The sequence below is a fragment of the Rattus norvegicus genome, chromosome 9 (genome assembly GCF_021556685.1).
Source record: "Rattus norvegicus strain SHRSP/BbbUtx chromosome 9, alternate assembly SHRSP_T2T, whole genome shotgun sequence".
NCBI classification, from domain to species: domain Eukaryota; kingdom Metazoa; phylum Chordata; class Mammalia; order Rodentia; family Muridae; genus Rattus; species Rattus norvegicus.
The window spans coordinates 26,097,311-26,116,969 of NC_141542.1; the positions used below are offsets into that span (position 1 = coordinate 26,097,311).

The window sequence follows — 19,659 nt, forward strand, 5'->3', positions numbered from 1 at the left end:
TTAGATTTGAATAGGGAGGGACTGTTAAGCATTTGCATAGAGCATGTTGAGAAGCAGAAGAGACTGAGACTCAGATGTGGGGAGTTGGAAGGAGCTGAGAGGTACCCACCATTTCAAGGGTCCCCCAGAATCTTTACAGACCAAGTGAAAGCCAGAAGGTATGGCCATTGCCTTAGGTCTTTCTTCTGCTGTGAAGAGACAGCATGGCCAAGGCGACTCTTACAGGGACAACATTTAACTGAGGCTGGCTTACAGGTTCAGAGGTTTCGTCTGCTACTGTCACCGTGGGAAGCATGGCAGTGTGCAGACAGACAGGGAGCTGGAGGACCTAGAGCTCTGCGTCTTGATCTGAAGGCAGCAGGAAGAGACTGGGACACACTTTTTCCAAGAAGGCCACACCTCCTAATAGTGCCACTCCATATGATCCTGTGGGGCCAATTTCATCCAAACTACCACAGTCATCCAGATTGGGAGTAGTGTTAGGGTTTTGAATCTCAGCCCGTGCTCAGACAGAACACACCCAGGCAACATGGTTCCACATGGAGAGGTTTAATGAGAGAAGAGTAGAAGAGAGGAAAGGCGGCCAGCCATGGGCATGTGGAAGGGAGGATGGGGAAAGGGGCAAAATAGAGAAGGACAAAGAGTAAGAAGGGAGTAAGAGATAATGAGAGGGGGAGGGGTAAGCAGCCCCTTATATAGTCAGACACAGCTGGCCGTTACTAGGTGACCATGGGGCGGAGCATACCTGGCTGCTCCCAGGTAGCTGTGGGGGTGGAGCTTAGACCGAGCACCAACAAGTAGGGTCTAGAATACTTGGTCAACAATTTAAGAGAAGTAAAGGCACACCCAGGAGACCAGGAAGAAAGCCCATGTATGAAACAGAGAATCTGGGAGCCGAGAAAATCCTGCCCCTCCCTCTCTCTCTCTCTCTCTCTCTCTCTCTCTCTCTCTCTCTCTCTCTCTCTCTCTCGCCCACTCCCCACTGTGTTTTAGTCTTATTTAGGGTCCTGTCAGTCTGAACAAGGACAGGATGTCTGGTTGGCCTACAGCTGTGGCATCCTGATTGACCTTGAGCTCATCAGGGCTAGTCTGTCAGCAGGGGCCCTACTTGCTGGAGAGAAGCCTGCCAGGCCCTTCTTCTGGGCTGTCAGGCTTCTGTCTCAGGTGAAGAAGAAGCCATCCTGCTTGTTTGCCATCTTGAGTGTGCTTGCTCTGCCCTCTCCCTGTCTGCCTGCCTGTCAGGGAATCTGTCTGGCTCCCCATATCCCATATCAGAGAACACCCTAACTGCTGTTAGGGATTTGGGGGAGTAGAGCACTCTAAGGGACAATAGTTAAAGTGCCTCAGAGGAAGGTCAGTCTATTAAGGGTTGGTTAGAACAGACAGTGAGACAGCGTGCATCCTTGAAGTGTGCTATGCTTGTGGGGTAGCATCTGTAACTCACACAAAGTGAGAGCGGGACCATTAAGAATGTTACAATCCTTACTGAGAGCTTCCCTAAGAAAGCAGTTGAGGCAGTTTTGTCCTTGGTACAGGGAGTAAACAGCTTTGATCACTGTAAATCTGAAAGTGTTTGTTAGCCCCAAAGTAGGCCTGTGTTGGAGGCAGGTGGCCAGGAAAATGTCCTAAGACTTCCTTAGAAGCCAGTAAATAGATGATGGGAAAACTGTGTCAACATTAAACAAAACAAGACACACCAAATAAAACAATCACTCCCTGGAAGACTGGCGTTACTTCCTTAGTCCAATATAGGAAGGAGTATGGTGATTCTCCTAGGACTTCGTAGAAGTGGGACATTTCATGGATACCTCTGTTTTGGTGCATGCCACGTGGTTACGTTAACCAAGATGGTGATGAAGTCACACGGTGTTTGCTCTCTCCAGAATAGCTTTAACAATGTGGTAACAAACACATGATTGTCTGTCGCGAGTGTTGAGTGTGAGCATGGATAAAGTGGGTGCCCATGGCTCTCCACGCCTAATAGATTAAATATGAGCAGTCATGTTTACCCTGGGCTAAGGGTCTGGATCCCTTCTTTGTTCCTTCCTTTTAGGAGTACCCATACTCAACATACTTAGACACCACGATCTTATTTATAAACAGCCACGGGCGGGCTTGTTTGGCTTAGAAGACAGTGCTATGTAATACCATCTTAACAGAAGAAAAAAGCTGAATCCAAAGTGTTGTTTTAAAATTATAAAAAAATAAAGGCTGACTTTTGTCCCCCACTAGATCTGTCACCGCAGTGCCCCAAGATATCTGGTAGATACCTTGCCAGAAGCACACATCCCAGTTCTGTGGCAGCTCAGCGTCCCTAGCCACTGCGCACACTCTTACACTTAAATCGCCACATGAAAGAACACACCACACAATAACCTTTGATCCAGTTGATAAGATATAATTGGCCACCTAAACATACAAGCCCGGTACACATCCATCCCTTAAGAACATTCATAACAACCTGTAAAGGTACAGCGTGGACTCCTAACGTCAGCCTCCATGTTGTCCCGCACTGCTCACCTATCCCCTTCTCCCTCCTCCTCTTCCCTCAAGCTTTTCTCCCGCCCATTCTTCCTTCTCATCCAATGACAGGTTTCGTTCTATCCTGTACCGGTCCTCACCTGTATTTTACAAATTCAATCGGGAGAAGGTTCTGGTGAAGTCACCCGAGTCCTGAGTACATGACTAAGCAGCCGTCCTTGGGGCAGCGGAATGAGCATCAAAATACAGATAACTCCAGGGCAAACCACAGCTACCTACAAATTAGCATTACCTATGCACATACTGTTAAACTAGGATCCTTCATAGATTTCCAGGTAACCCTTATAGAAAACACAAGACAGTCTGTACTGTATGTGACGTCATCTATCAGTCGGCGCTTTGGGCTTTGCGTGAGTATATGGAGCAGATGTAAAACAGTAGATCAGAGTAAGTAATTTACTGTATCCCAGGCATCAACCAAGGAGGCCCTGTCAAGAACTCTTACCTTGGGATTATTGCTTGGGAAACTTCTGGACGTAAAGGCCTCTACATGGCATCCCATAACTGATTTCATTACATCATCTCTGTATTGTGAGATACCTGTCAGTAGCCTGCATTGAACACAGCTTATCCGTTAGCTGCTCTTAAAAGCCACATTACCTTGCTTTGGTCTCCCTTTCCTTGTTGGGAGGCCAGCCTGGCCCGGGACAGGTTTGGAAGACATTCCCAGACAAACATGCTTAAGTCTGCAATGGGTGGGCCAAACCCCATGACCTGACAGCTGCTCTTGAACAGGGAAGTTTGCCAGAGTCACCTGTACTTAGGGGCCCTCTGCTCCTGACACCCTTGCTTTTACCCTAGTGGCTCCCATCCGGCACCATAGGAGATAAGACTTCAGTGTGGCACACGATGATAGTTAATGACCACCAGCAACCATAGGAACCAGAACTGCCTTTAGGTTCTGGGCAGGACTTAGGGTTCCCAGGAGAGGGGAGCTTCTAATCTCAACCGGGCCTTTGAGCCAAAGAAGAGATCAATAGGTCGGCCATTTGTCCCTGGGGCGTAGAGAAGGCAAATTTAAGGGATCCAAAGAGAGGAAGAGGGTGAGGTGAGGAGGTCCTGGAGACAAAGGTAGCAAGAAGAGGTGCGTGTAGAGGCAGAGCAGGAGAAAAGCTTGAAGGGGTGGGGGGAGGCTCATAGAAGCTGGAGCTAATAAAACCAGATACATGGAAATTAAGAAGCAAAGGAAGGACCAGAGCAGAGATGGAAGGGCTTGAATGTGAGAGCTTCTGACCCATTCATTCCCATTTCATTGTAGGGGCTTTGTCAAGCTCTGGCAAGGCGGCGGGCTCTAACACACCAAATCTAGAACACTGATTTTGATTCTCATGAGAATATTGAGGCCAGATATCCAACTGGAGCTCGAAGATAGAGGTCTAAACCGGCTGGGGCTAGTTTCCTACATGAAGTGTCTGTAAATTTGGAAGTGTTGCCAGAACCAAATTCCCTAAAAGCTTCCTGGAGGAAACTATCCAGGAGAACCACTGGGGTCTGGGGTCTGGAACAAAGTTGAAGCCCCAGGGCACCAGTGGGTGTCTGTGTGGCCCTTACCTATGGCCAGTGTTGTTTGTGGGCTCCAGAAATGGCAAAGATCGCCCTCTTGCGTATAGGAGGTTGGCTTGGAGGCTATGACAAAGGTGAGTGAGGTACCCTTGCTGCCAATAAAGAGTTAACACCAAACTCCTCCACTCAGCAGGGCTGTTGTTAGAAACCATTGGTTGAGGTCCCTGGGTCATAGTGAATGTCTGAGTCAGGGTTTCTATTCCTGCACAAACATCATGACCAAGAAGCAAGTTGGGGAGGAAAGGGTTTATTCAGCTTAAACTTCCACATTGCTGTTCATCACCAGGACTGGAACTCATACAGATCAGGAGCTGATGCAGAGGCCATGGAGGGATGTTACTTACTGGCTTGCTTCCCCCTGACTTGCTCAGCTTGCTCTCTTATAGAACCCAAGACTACCAGCCCTGGGATGGCTCCACCCACAATGGGCTGGGCCCTCCCACCCTTGATCACTAGTTGAGAAAATGCCTTACAGCTGGGTCTCATGGAGGCATTTCCTCTAGGGAGGCTCCTTTCTCTGTGATAACTCCAGCTTGTGTCAAGTTGGCACACACAAGCAACCAGTTCAGTGACCTTGGAAGGTGTGGTGGCCCCTGAAAGGCTAAGGAGAAATGAGAATGGGAGATGAGAATGGAGACAGATGCCTGGTCAAGAAAGGGTCCATCTGTCTGGACCCACTGAGAAGCTCTTGCTGGTCCAGCATGAAATGTAAGAAAGGCATTAGAGCAGGGAATGAAGACTAGACCCTCCGACATCAAAACAGCAAGAACAGAGGTTTAGTGGTCAGTGAGGTTGGTGCCCCAAACCCTGTGGCTCATGTTCTGTACCCGAGGGTACAGGAGACCACTTCCTGCAGGCTTGAGGATCAGTTTCATAATAGCTGAGAAGACACAGGGTAGGGGGCTAGTATCAAACTGCTTTTGAAAACTGCAGGGACAGGGATAAGTCAGTTGCTTCCTCTGGGCTCCAGGCTGTGGGATGGGGATTGCCAGATTTCCCTGCAGGGGGTGGGATGGCGTGGGGGTGGGGTAGTGGCAGGTAGGTTTCTTAAAGCCCTGGATCTGTTTTATGGCCCTGGTTTAGGGTAGTAGGGGGAGGGGTTCCTTTAAGATTGAGAAATAAATGTGTCTCCTTAGAATATTTCTATTTCTTCTAGGCTCGTTACAAGACCCACACTCTTATAAAGCTGTAATAAAACGAAGTCTGACTCTTGATTTAATTAATAGAAATTGCAGACAAAAATTTAAAACAAGATCACGTTGATGTCAGGTTATAAACTTTCTTACTGGACTAGTATGTGGGTCTCCCATCCTTTCCCTGTAGAGAGGGTCTTTAGAGATGATCAAAGGTCAAGTGTATGTCCTCCTTCGCAAGCTGTACGTTCTGCCGTCACAGTCGGCGGCGGCGGCGGAGGGTCAGTTTGTGTTGGGTGTCTCTTTCTTCAGTCTGTTCTCAAACACTGGAGAAACTAACAGGGATCAAAGTGGGGGAAGGCCATTAATACAAATGAATTCCTTTTATACAAGTTGGGAAAAAAAACCCACACGACATGTTACGCTTTTATTTTTTCTAACACTCCAGGTGTGACGGGAGATTAGGTATCCAACAAGGGAGAGAGGAGAGTTAATTAAAGTTTTTTGTTCTGACTCACAGAAAGAGACATCTTTTCATTTCACGAGCAGGATGGCTTTTGAGAGCGGATGGTGCTTTCCTCTCCTTCCTAGGAGTGTCACCCAAAAGCAGATGAAAGCAACCTTCCTTCAGGATCTGCTTCCAGCACCTTCCCAGCTAATGCAGTTAAAAGTGTCTCCGGCTGACGGGGCGGGGCTCACCTGACTTTAGCAAGGCCATCTCGCTGTATCGGAGATATGCAAAGTGACATCCGTGGATGCTTAGGGAAAACCATATTTAACATGAATTAAACAGAAACCAGCCCTAAAGGCCCGGGCGGGCGGGCGGGAGAGAGAATGTGGCAAGTGCAGCTCCCCCTCCCGCTGTATCTTATTCATCAACTCTGATTGACAGCCCAGAAATTAGCACTCAGGCTTGAATGTCCGCAGCTCCATAGATTTACAGTGCGTTCCCCCCTCCCCCCCCCCATTCCTTTTGGTCCTTGTGATTCAGCACCCCACAGCTGACATTTCCTACCCTTGCAGGGGCGAAGGGAGGGCATGTTTGGGAGGACTCCCGCTGTTTTTCTCTTCAAGATAGTGACAAAGTGAAATAAGACAGAGCGAAATAGAGGTGGCCCTGGTGCGGCCTGTCGGAGCCGGCGGGTCAGAGGCAGCAGGGGTTGGTCATTGTCTCGCAGTTCTGGGCTCCTGCAGAGAAAAACCTGGCCCCGGCCACAGCCACCAATGAAAAGACTGCATTTTGCCACTCAGGGCTTTGTGAAGGCGCCAAAGCTTGACACGGTTGCTATAGCTACTGTCTGATTGTGGTAGGCTTGTCACCGTGCTTGATAAAGTGGGAAGGTTATCCCTGATAGGCCCAAGTAATCAGAACCTTGCAAAGCTCGAGTATGTGGATTTAAATTGTTTTTTTTTTCTTTTTTTTCCCCCTCCTGTCTTTTAAGCTGGGAGTGCAGTGCTGGGGGTGGGGTTAGCTACAGAAGCCACAGGACATTCAGCTACAGTGGAAGCTTATGCTAGTCTGGAAGGAACGTGCCCATATGTCTTGAGGGACAGAAATGAGGGTCAGGCTGGCTACCTGATAAGCCATGGCTGGCATGATTGTGGCTTTGAGCTGTACTGCAAAGACCCTCCTGGTGACCCAACCTGTAAATTGATCAAGTTGTTTCTTTGTGGTCCCTTGCCTCTCCACCTGCCTTTTTTCATTTTCCATTCTTCCATGGCCTTTCCTCCTGCCTTGACCCGCCATGGCATTTCTCACAGACACGGCAGATCCTTGGAAAGGATGTCTACCTTTCTTTTCACATGAGTAATTAGAACGGTAACATTGAAAACGATAGCTCGAGGATTTTAGCTCTAAAATTATAGACACCTTTTCTTCTTCAGAAGGAAACAGTTTATCCGGGTGGCAGTCTCTTGCTCAGTGGCACAGAGACTGCGATAGTGTCTCTCTGTAGATTCTGGTGTGTTTCGGGAAGTCCTAGATCAGTGAGACTAGGTCTTCAAACCTACATTTTCCCCCAAGTTCCCAACCGAGGTCTGTACCACAGTTGCCTGATGTGGAACCACAGCATGGGTCTGGCCTTCACAGTTTAGAAAACCACAGACAGATGGATTAATTACCAGGGATTCAGGTGACTTGGTAGCCCAGATGGTATTGGTGCCCAGTTCTGGAAACCTTCAAAGCAATTGGAAAAGGTAGCTTGTTTCCTCAGCCTCTCTCCCAGCTCTCCAGTTCGAAGCATCCAGATCCACCAGCATAACTCCCTAGCCTACCCTACAGGTGGCCTCGTCATGCTCTGCTCTCCGCATCGTCTCCAAGTGAAGCCCACCTTGCTGCGTGTACCTGGCCAGGAAGCCTGCTTTGCCCAGGGCCTCGTTCCTTGCTGACACTCAGCTTAGTGAACCCCTCAGCAGCCCAGTGTCTACTTTGCTTGCACGCAATTCACTTTCTGTGCACGGCTCCCAGATAACAAGGGAAATGATCTACGAGGGTCCCTTCGGTGCAAAACCAAAGCTCTCGTCTTCAAAGATACGAAATAGTTTATTCTGGGGGCCATTTTGAGTGGCTACAGCCTTGAAATACAGATTTAGGTTAACCCAAAATTCCAGGTGCTGACATACAGGTAGTTCCATGGAACTTACAGTTTTACAGAACGAAGTCAAGAATCAAGGCTAGTTTAGAATATATTAGTGGGTACATGGGAGAGGTGGTACAGCAAACAGGAGAGCCTTTCCATAGGCCCAAGATGCTATCTGATGACATCCTTAGCTTTTGGTTTGGTGGAAGCTAGTGGGCTGCTAAGTTAATGGTGGCAATAGATTCCCGTTTTTTACACAAGGTGTTAGTTCAGATACATACATAGGCGGGCAAGCAATGGCTGTTCCCAAGGACTAGAACTAGCCTAAGGTAAGGTGACTAGCCCTTAGATGGGCAACATTCCAATCTCTGATGAACTGAAATTCTAATCAGACAGTCAGTTCTGTAGACACAGCTTCCTTGCAGGGGTTTTTGTTCACAGTACCAAGGTTGAAGGAATCTCATAAAGATCTGTCATCTTCCTAAGCCAGTTAATAGAGATGTGGAGCCCAGCGTATACCCAGAGCAGGGCTGGGGACCTCGTTTTCATTGGTGAGGATCCTAGAGTTGGGGGCAATGCCTATGAGGTCAAGATGTCTCTGTAATGATTCTTATTGCCTCGGCCTTATGTTAAGTGAATCTCCCTATGGCAGAGGGCTGTACCTCTAAATTGTAAAAATGTTTGTCCTCTGGCCCTAATTAGAAATAAAGCACAAGCAACATGCATTCACTCCTGAGCGGCAGGGCTGAGAACCCAGAAAGGCTGCTCTGTGTGTAACTGCTCTCCCCGGATGCAAAGGACTCCATCCTTCCTCAAGTGTACTTAACTCCCCAGTCCCCCAGGACACCAGAGCATCTCTGCTAATGTGTGCTAGGAATGGGTCTTGGAGAAAGGTCATTGTATTTCTTCAGTGACACTCACGGGAGATTCTCTGTCCAGACAAGAATAAAACAATTGAATGAATTCCTCTGTGGGCTTTCATTTCTTACTGACTGCACAGCCCATGTTGGCCCAGGAAGAGACAGACCCCACGTTCTCCAGTCTGCAGCTGATGTGGTCGGGAGACTCTGACTCTCTGCTTTGCTTGGTTGGATCAATGGGAGGATTGATTCCAGTGTTGAAGAGGTGACCTTAGGTGACAGCAGTGCTAACGGTGGTCTTTCTCCCCAGGGTACAGAGGTGCAGACCGACTACATGCCCCTGCTGAACTCGCTGGCAGCCTATGGGTGGCAGCTCACCTGTGTGCTGCCAACGCCCATACTCAAGACTAACAGGTAACAAGCATGTGGGGCGACCTTGATGACTACTGTCATGGCTTGACATAAGAGGAAAATCTCTTTAGCCCTGCAGCAGGCCTGCGGGCTGGCAGTGCACCTCTCTGGCTGGGGCTTCCACATCCAGGGGTCCACTTACACCCTTCTTTCCCCCTCCTCACATTGAAGGGGTTGCCCTGGAGGACTGAAATTATCCACCTGGACTGGCAGGACAGTGCACCCACAGATGTAAAGGCAGTTTGATGTCTACTCTGGGTTCTGGACTTGGTGGCACTGTGTATATAGATCCTCAGTTTAGAGAGGGAGGGAGGGGGGACAGAGAGACAGACAGAGACAGAGAGAAAGACAGAGAAGGGGAGAGAGAGAGAGAGAGACAGAGACAGAGACACAGAGAGACTGAGTTACTGGGACTAAGACCAATGAGGCAGATTTTTGCCTTTGAGATAGAGCCTTACCCTATCCCAGGCTGGCCTTGAACTTACACTCCTCCAGCCTTAGCTTCATGCCTGCTAAGCACAAACCACCATACCAGCTGACTTATTGATGTTACTATTTTAAATACACTTTTTAGCCAAGGGAAGCGTGTTCTGGGATAGTAAGGGATGTGGCCAAGATCATGATGCTGATGAACGAATGTCCCCGCGGGGCAGAATCTCAGGCCTAACTTGAGGTACTCCTCACAAGTTCGGGTTCATGGACGCCTGCCCATTGTCCCTGGAGCCCTGTCATACCAACACTAAAAGACCTCCCATCTGTATTTTGAGTCCTCCCGACTTCCCTTGGGGTTGTAAACATAGCTGCAATTCCCGTTTCATGGATGAAAAGGGAGGTTCAAAAAAGTCTGCCATGGACCTGAGGCCCAGTTGGCAGGCTGTAGCCGAAACAGAGCCTGAGACATCAGGCTGCAGAGTGGGGCTCCTGCCCTGCAGCTTGCTGCCTCTCTGTTGACCTACAGCAATACCTTTCTCTCATCTCTCTACCCAGTGGCCCTGAAGGTTCTGCCTTTAATGAACTCACGGCACATCCACACTGTAGGCTATAGCAGGTAGCCCGGGCTGACTGACTGTGAGATAATAGCCATGATAGCCATGATAGCCCGTGGCCTTCCTTGACCCCTCTTCTGGCTCCTCTGGGCCTCCTGTGTCCTCACCATGATTCCACACTGTCTATGGCAACGTTCGGGTTTGGCCACTGTGAACCACTGTGTTCTTATTGAAGACCAAGACTTCTCCAGGCAGAGGCTGATAGTGGAGCAGAAAATACCCGTTCTGTCATTTGATACCTATGTCATCCTGGTTAAGCCCCGCAGCCTATCCGAGTGTTCCCTTGTTACTTTCCAGAGGACTCAACCATGGTGGGAATGAGTTTTGGACAGGAAGACCCAGAGCGCTGAGGGATGTGAACCCCAGGGGTACACAGAGCCGCCTTAGAGATGCACACTTATCCCCTTTCCCTCTTCCTAACCATCTTAACATCGGTGAATGGGCAAGGCTACTGGGAATGGCTAGTCCATCTGAATCCTCCCCTAGTGAACTCTAGGCTGAGCATCTGCTTCTGATTTGTCCGAGCGGTTGCAGGATGCCAGCCAGAGGGTGGAGACCCAGCCTCTGGCAAAGCTCCCGTGCTAGGCAAACGTTAGCTCTCTCTTGCTTGATCTCTGGTCTGAAGGCAGTTGGAGATGTTTACAAAAATAGTTAAGGTGAACAAAAGGGTAGAGGTGGAGAGAACCGCTGTCACTTTCAGTATTTCTGTCCAAGGCACAGCATGGGGTCCTGCCTTCTCTGACACACAGCATAGGAGCAATCTATTTCTCTTCCCATGTCCATCTTGCTGCTAGCATGACCCCAATGTCTGTGGGAGTGGCACAGTAGCCTACATATTTATTAGCTCTCCCTGCACCCACTTTATGTCACACATGACCTGTCTTTTTCTCCCGAGCAGCATACCTTAACTACCGAAGACAGAATTGGAAGGCAACTCTGGTCTTTTGGGGACTCCCTAATCTGCTGCTGTATCCTCATTTAACCAAGGCACCAGCTGCCACTGCCTATGAAGGGCAGGGAGCTTTTAGCAAAGAAGTAGGAAAAGCCAGGCAGAATTAGTTGGCATCTAAAATAGCCTGTGGCTTAAGGGTGGGAACTCTGACTTCCACTCTCCCACCAGGCATGGGGAGAGGATGTTGGTGTGTTTGGGGTGGGGGTGGGGTGCGGATGCTCATCCTGGGCTCCTGTGTTGTAGGGAAGGGAACGTGTGCACCAAGCAGATTGTGTTTCTCCAGAGACCATGTCTACCTCAGAAAACCAAGAAGAGGGAGTCCAAGGTAAGAGACATGAGAGCTCTTTTCTCTTCCTCCCTGGGTTTATGTCTGCACACCTTGGCTTCAGTGGGGTCTGTGCCAGCTGGGCCTCTCCAATTTCCAAACCAAACGCTCTGTGGGCTCAATGAAGACCTGGGTCCACACGGGTCATAGTAGGGATGCTAGGATGGGCTGTTAAGGAGCTGGAAACTGGTCCTCAGGCTCCCTGCTGGCCTGACCACCGAGCAGATGGCAGATGCGTTTCTCCTCATCAGTGTGTGCTAGAGAATCCCACAAGGCTAAACTCGGGATTCCACAAAGTCAGCCGCAGTTTGACAGAGGCCTGAGAAGGGCTGAGATCATGGTCAATGCCCTTCCTGAGCTCACGGAATTTGGCTGGAGGTCAGGCCTGGCTATTCGACCTCTCGGGACATTGGGGTTTGCAGACCCTGGCCTGGTGTATTAGTGTAAGTCTGTAATCCTGCACTCATTGCAGGAAGATGAGTTTGAGGCCAGCCTCTGCTATCTGTGTGAGGGCCCTGCCTTATAGCATAAACCAGCCGTTTGCTAATCTTAGCAGAGGCACTCCCTGCTTCTTCTTGCTGGAACCTGAGCCAAAGGTCTTTGTCTGACAGTGATGGAGACTGAGGCCAGCATAGCCTGTGGTAGTAGTCATCCCCATGCAGGCCTGGGCTGGAGTGCGTCGCCAGGTCTCTCTCCTCCTTGGAGGACTTCTTCTTGTCTATATAGTATAAACTTAAAGATTTACATGGCAGGCAGAGTGGAAAAGAGCCTAGGCCGTGGGGAAGGGGTGTGCTCTTGAAGGGGATATTGGAACTTGTGCCATTTCTCTTTTGGTTTCTGGGTCACCATGGGTGAACACTGTCTATCGCCCACTCCCTACGGTCATGTGCTGTCTCACCTCAGGTCCAAAGGCAACGGGATCAACAGACTACAGACCAAACCCTCTGAGCCAAGCTAGACCTTCCCTTCTTTCAAGTTGACTTTCCTATGATGTTCAATATTGATTTTTATTTTATGTGTACATGGGTATGCCTGCATGCATACTTGTGTGCCAGTGCCTGTGGAGGCCAGAAAAGGGTGTTAGAGTCCATGAATCAGTTACGGGTGTTTGTGAGCTGCTTGGTGTGGGTGCTGGAATTGAACCTGTGTCCTCTGAAAGAGCACCTAATGCTGAGCCATCTCCTTCCCTCCCTCCCTCCCTTCTTCCCTCCTCTCTCTCTCTCTCTCTCTCTCTCTCTCTGTGTCTTTCTGTGTCTCTCTGTCTCTCTCTGTGTCTCTGTTTCTCTCTCTCTCTCTCTCTCTCTCTCTCTCTCTCTCTCTCTCTCTCTCTCCAGCCTCCTTTAGTTTCTTATTCTATTAGAGCAAAATACATGGAGTAGCCTGTTGTAGGTGTACACTAGCTTTTCAGGAAGAGACCAGCATGTCGATGGAGTCTACCAAAGCCCAGTTAGGTGTCACCTGGATCTACCGTAGTCCACCTTGACCGCCCTACCCACACTTTGGCGGAAGCTCTGCACAGTTGGCACCTCCCCCATATACCCTACTCTCTGCTCACGAGTCCCAGTAGGAACATCCAGCCAGTGAACAGATTGCAGTAGCTCCCTGTCAGCCAACAAACACTGTGGGTTGCCCATTTATTGGAGGAATGCCAGTTTGGTGAGGACAAGAAGCCAGATGGGCTGGAGTGCAAAGGAAGGCCACTCTCTAGGCTCTGGGATAGGAATGTGACAGGTGACACCAGAGGTGGACCAGAAGGCAGCTGCCAGTCATCATTAACCACCAGGAGCAGTCAGCCACCACCTGGAAGATGGATGGCCGTGGACTGATATCAGATAGTGCTCAGTCACGTGCTCTCAGGACGCCACCAGCCACAGAGAGCAACACTGAAGGTCTGCTAACAGACACGGAGAGATTGGGCTTTCGCCCTTTGGTGGAAACGGCTCTAGACCCCCTTGCCAGCTGTCTCTGTGGGGCTCCTTGGTTTTCACACGAAGACCTTGGCATTCCACAGAGAGGACACGAAAGTCGAACTGGCTTTCCTCAGGAAAGGACAGAAGCCATGTTTTCTTAGTGGGCGAGCCAACCCTCACTGGCTAGGCTGATGCGGACAGACTGCTCTCTCTTCTTCAGTGTCCTGCGTCAATGTGGTGCTCAGCAGTTTCTTGTTTTCCGGGAGGCAGCCCTCCCTCCACCCCCTGCCAGGAAAGGAAGCTTCCAGAAAGAGTTGTGTGCATTCCGTATCCCACTCTCTTCGTCCATCCCCACCCTTCCCACCTCTGCTGCCACCTCCTGGGTCTGTGTCCTGTCATGACCCTGTCAGCCCCTGATTTTTGTTTGTGAGGTACCTGGGTTTTAGGTGATGCTCAGGAGATACCTGCTGAGTCGCTGACTGATTAATCAGACCTCTCAGCCCTGAACACAGTGTGCTAGCACTGGAATTTAAAGGACGGGACTGCAGGATTGACAGATGTGACCTAGTGTGTCCTGTCAATCATTCTAGTCGACTGTGCTAGAGGAGTGTTCCTTCCTTCTCCTTCCTCCCTCCTTCTTCCTCCCTCCTTTCTCCTCCTCCTCCCTCCTTCCTCCTGCTCCTTCCTTCTTCCTTCCTCCCTTCCTCCTTCCTTCATAAGATTTTATTTTTAACCACATATGAGTGTGTGTCTGTGAGAGTGTGGGTTTGTGCATGTGCGTGCAGTGGCCATGGAGACCAGATGTATCAGATGGCCCTGGAGCTGGACTCTGGTAATGGTGAGCATCCTGACAAGGGTGCTGGGAACCAAACCTGCAGAGCCGTCCTCTGCTCCCAGCTCAGCTTCCTGAAGCAAGCGCGTACAAGCTTCTGAAAGGCACTCATTAGACCCACCAGCCCCTGCTCTACAACCTAACTGTAAGGTGAAGGCTCTCTGCCCTTCTTTCCTTCCTTCCTTCCTTCCTTCCTTCCTTCCTTCCTTCCTTCCTTCCCTACGGGTTCTCGCCCATTTGTCCTTTTCCTTTTGGAACTACAAAACCTAAGGTCTTGTGGGTGCTAGGCAACTGTTGTTAGAGTGAGCTACATCCCCAGCTGTGTGTGTGTGTGTCTGTCTGTCTGTCTGTCTGTGTGCTTATATATGTATACATATATAAACACATATATACATACACACATATATAAACACATGCACATGCATAATTTTTTTTGAGACAGGCCTAAATAGGGTGCCCAAGTTGGATCTAAGCTCACTCTAGCCCAGAAGACCTTAGCTTGTGACTTCCTGCTTTCACCTCTCCGGTAGCTGCCTTACAGGCCCAGCCCCCACACCTAATTCTGAGTTCGGTAGGTGAAGCCGGATTAAGCAGTCTCAGTGCCACTGTGTGGCAGCTGAGAAGAGCCCTGGTTCCGTTGTCCTGACAGTCATGGTACTTGACCGTACAGACTCCCTGCCACTCCTCCAGCTGCAGAACTGCTCTCTTCAGTTGGGAGAGCCCTGAGGTTGTGTTCCAGACCTGAGGCAGGCTGTGCTCCTGGCCTCTTCCCAGTTTCTGTCCTCTTTTGGAGGCTCGGGATCTGAAGCTGGTACTGTTTATCACATGGGGCAACTGCCCCATTCCTACAGGAGGCCTGCCTCAGAGTGCAGAGCGGGAGAGGCTGAGGAAACCCTTTCCTGTGGACGGCCTGAGAACCACCAGCAGCCGCAGTCGGACTTGAGAGTCGAGTCAGTTCCCATCCTGCTTGCCCACTGAGCTGCTTCCTCTGGAACCAGGGCCTGTAGCTGGGTTTTCCAGAGACTTCCGTGATGACGTTGCTCCCCAAGGGCCTGGGTCTCAACTGAGTAGTCTGGCCCCTTTCTGGACTCACCTGTGATCCTCCACTCACACTCTCTCATAATTAATGCTTTATCGTATGTGATGTCAGGGAGCCTACAAAACAGGAAGCTCTTTGTTTTTGATAAGCCAAACCAAAGTATCATTCACTGCCACTAAGTCTGGACTTCATTAGTTGGTGCCTTAGGTATAAGGGCCCCCGTGACCTGACCACTTCATTCTGACCTCTGAATGCCCGAAGTGCTTATGCTCAGAGGTGAGCCATTCCAAAGGTGCCCTTATCCCCTAGAAAAAAGATTGTTTTGTTTGTATTTTGTTTTGTTTATTTGTTTTTGCTCAGAAAGGAAGGCTGGGAAAGTAGTTCTGAAGAAATCAGGTCAAACTCAAGCCCTGGAGTTTCCTAACTGTGTGACTTGGGACAAGTTATCCAATATCTCTGAACTTCTCTGTACTATGTATAAAATAACACTAATAATGCTTTTGGGGGGGGCTTACCTGGGGAAATGAGGGAGTCGTGAGCTCCTGTCAGACATGAGACATAGTAGGTTCTCATATTCTTAGGCAGTGTGCCTTGGAAACTCTGAATGTGGACCACTGTCCCATACCCAGGCCCAGACTACCCTGCCAAAGAGAAAGTGGGAAGGCCTGAGCCACACCTCCCTGGGGATCTGGCTCTGTGATTGCTGGGAGATCCAGGCAGCAGCAACAGAAGTCCCAAGGTCACCTCAAATCCATATGAGAACACAGAAATAGTATAGTCCTAAAGGCCTGTGTTTGCCTGGGCAGGTCCCTCTGTGATGACCCAGAAGGGTAGAAGGTGGCTGAAATGGGTCTTACGTAGCCCATGGTGACAGGCCAAACTCTCCTGGAGAAAGTGCTGGAGGAGAGCAGCTTCTGTGCCCACCTCACACCCCTAGAGCTCTTAATCTTTTCCAGGTCAACAAAAGGTGGCCTAGAGGACACTCTGTGGCAAGAGAGCTGGACATTTCCTGGTGTGTTAGCAAGGGCAGATACTGAGCCCATGGTGGAAAGTGGTCCTCTCAAGGCTGGCAGAACTGTCCTTGATAGGACACTGTGTGCCCACAGGAGGCATTACTCAATGCCAGCTACAGTGTATGGGGCTATAAGAGGGACTTCACAGAGATAAGGGTTTCCTTGGGGACAGCCATTCTATCCCAGGGCCAGGATATGGACTCAGCAGCCTTGGGGTGCTTTGGGGTAGCTACAGGCCACCTCTTACTTGAGGCAGTCTTGCCATTCTTTCAGCAAAGGCACAGCTTCCTGACCTCCCCCAAAAGCTGACTGCTCCAAGGATAAAATACAGGCTAACTTAACCAACGTCTCACAAATCCATGGGAGAGGTCGTTGTTGTTGGTGTTTGTTTTGCTCTCTGACTTCTTTAAGAATTGAGGCCACTATTTTTTTGGGGTAGAACGCTCTGACAAGACCAGGCAGGCTTTGAAAGTAGTTTGTATAGCGTGTTTTTGTTCCGCCCTCCCAAAGCACTCAATCTTTTAGGAGGTGCCTGCCATGTTTCTCGCTGATGGTGCAGCTGCATTCTTAGGCTTTCCCCTGAGTGTGCTGGGAACATTGATATTCTGTCCCTGCCCCTGCAGGGCAGTCCACAATCAAAAGGCCGTGGCTTTGTTTCCTTGTTCCTCAGCTGGTGGAACTCTTCTGGTGAGGATCGGGAGGTGTGGCCTGGTTGGAGGAAGTGTGCCACTGGGATGGGCTTTGAGGTTTAAAAAGCCCCTCCCATTCCCAACTAGCTCTCTCTGTCTCGTGCTTATAGATCAGATGTAAGTCTCAGCTATTGCTCTAGTGCCATGCCTGCCTTCTGCAATATACCCCACCATAGTGGTCATGGACTCTAACCCTTTGAAGCTATGAGCCCCCAAATTAAACTCGAAATAAATGCTTTTTCTTTTAAGTTGATTTAGTTACATTGTCTCATCACAACTGTAGAAAAGTAGGACACCCAGGCCTCCTGAGCACAGGGTGACATTCATGTTTCTCCTAGCTTTTTTCCTCGAATACGTAAGTGTATGTTTGCCATAATTACCCCGGTGCAACTGAAATGGAAGACGGAGACTAGTGAGAACTTAGAAGCGAAAGTCCCATTATGTCTCATGATCACAAAGGAGGCAGAGAAATCTGGCCACTGAGTGTTCACGCCGGATTCTCTCAGCAGCCCCACCCCCGCCCCGCTCATCAGAACTACCTTAAGATCAAATCCTCTCACAGGTATATGGCCTCAAAACTCCCAGCCTCTGTTGATTTCTTTTCACACAAGCGAATGCTTAGTTGTAGTAATGTCTGCAAAGCAGGCTCAAGGATGGATTTGGGTGGCGGAGGCCTTCAGAGAAGGTACCCTAGTAGGGAGGAGCAGAGGGAGAAGCTGGGGTGAGCTGCGTTCCGGTCGGTCTCCGGGTGACTGTGAGCTGGGCTAGCTTTCAACAATCTTAAAACAAAATGGTCTGTTATGAACCAGCCACACCAGTTGTAGGTTTGCAGGTTGCCAGGAGACCTTCTCCTCCTCCTTCCACAGCTCCCCAAATCTAGAACACACATGGAAGGTGTCGAGCAAGTACCAAGGGTGGGAGAGAATGGGTTGGATTAGATTTAGCTTGGTGGTGCCCCAGGAATCTGGGAACCGGGTTGGTGATGTGAAGCAGAAGAATCGGCTTCTGAGATCTGTACCCGTCTCCACTCTCTGTGCCTTCTAGTTCCAGTGGCGGTTCTCCCGGAACGACATCCACAGCAGGCAGACAAGGAAATCCAAAGGGAAACCCAGCGCCGGAGACAAGCAGCAAGCGGAAGAGAACGAGAAGAATCTAGACGACCAGTTCTCCAGGGCTGGAGATGTGGGAAACTGTGTGCTGGGGGCACAGCAGTGGGGCAGAGCCTCTGAGGTCAGGGAGCAAAGGCCGGGCTCAGCCGCCGTGCAGAACGGCCCCGCTGGCCACAACAGGGACTCGGTGACCCTTAGGCACTCGAATCCCAGAGCAGAGGCTGAGCTGGTTCCAGGCCCCGCTCCAACAGAAGCAAATTGAGTCAGTAGTTTGTGCCAGGCCTGCATTGTGATTGCAAACCTTGGGAAGCTTGCTAGCAGCTGGTTTGTTCTGTGTTGTTACCGTTTGGCTTGACCTCCCATTGTTAGCCCAATGGCCCTGTGAGGGCGGGTCTCCGAAGGTGGTGTTTTCTGCACATCCACTGGAAAGCTGTCTTAATGACCCACTTATATTAGAGGGCAAGGTTGGGCCGTTCCTCCTAGACCTCAGGGCTGGAGGCCTGGCTCCGGTCCCGCCCCTTCCACAAGGGAAGGTATGGGCCACAGTGCCTGTGCTGCCCCACAGGGCGCCAGAGCACATCTGGGTCAACTTCTGGGACATCCTTCGCTACAAACCAAGGTTTTTCTGCTCACTCCTACGTGCTGCTGCTCTGGGCAAGAACTTAGTGACTTTAACCCCGCAGCCTGCCGGCTGGCCTCTCCACCTGAACTCTGGAGACCCTGCTGATGTGGAAGGCAGAGATGTTGGAGAGGAAGTCTCCTGCCTGTCTTAAGATAGTTATAAATAGGGGTTGGGGATTTGGCTCAGTGGTAGAGCACTTGCCTAGCAAGCGCAAGGCCCTGGGTTCGGTCCCCAGCTCCAGAAAAAAAAAAAAAAGAAGAAGAAAAAGATAGTTATAAATACTGGCGATCTGGAAGCAAACAGGTAATTCCCTACGGCCCGGCTCTTGTTCAAGAAAGTATTCTGTGTTAATGTTAATGCCAAAAAAAATGTTTTTAAATTTTGTCTTCAACACATGTACGAATATGTTGTCATTTTTGAGCAGTTGGTAACTGGGTGCCCTCGTGTGCTATTTCTGTTGACGTGTCATTGACTGAGTTGTACGCCGTGCCTGTCACATGTTTAAACTGTCCATAAAGTGTTGTTAAGGCTTTAAGTAGAAGCATCTGGCAAACCGTGGAGAGAGAACACCAGTTGTCTCAATGGAAACAGCCCTGTCTCTTTCTTGTTTAGTTATTTAAAGCAATAAAATGACCTGAGTTTAGTGCGTGGTAAGAAGTGAGTATTTGGGGGTTGGGATTTAGCTCAGTGGTAGAGCGCTTGCCTAGCAAGCGCAAGGCCCTGGGTTCGGTCCTCAGCTCTGGAAAAGAAAGAGAGAGAGAGAGAGAGAGAGAGAGAGAGAGAGAGAGAGAGAGAGAGAGAGAGAGAGAGAGAGAGAGAGGTGAGGTGAGGAGAAAGAGAGAAAGAAAGAAAGAAAGAAGTGAGTATTTGCCGTGTCCGGCAGAGGCCTTGGACATGGAGGGCTCAACCCCTCACCCTGGTGACAATTACATTTTCTACCTCCTACCAGTGTGGTAGACCAGGACAAACAGCAAAGCTACCTAAACACAGCAGGATTTCAAACTTTGGTAAAAAGAAGTGGAAAGTGAAATCAGA

The 19,659-nt window shown here is 49.8% G+C and overlaps 1 protein-coding gene across 5 annotated transcripts in view; it reads left to right on the top strand.

Annotated features, from left to right (window-relative positions):
• Rftn1 (raftlin lipid raft linker 1) overlaps nucleotides 1-19,267 on the top strand; it is a 196,641-nt gene extending 177,374 nt beyond the window's left edge. For all 5 annotated transcript variants that reach the window (XR_015628840.1, XR_015628841.1, XM_087567211.1 and 2 more), the window contains 3 exon segments: nucleotides 8,987-9,090; nucleotides 11,329-11,410; nucleotides 17,938-19,267. Coding sequence is in view for 3 of the 5 variants with exons in the window: in XM_087567211.1 (XP_087423337.1) it covers nucleotides 8,987-9,090; nucleotides 11,329-11,410; nucleotides 17,938-18,264 (513 nt within the window). In the remaining 2 variants the exon portion in view is untranslated.
• Nucleotides 19,268-19,659: the final 392 nt, after the last annotated feature.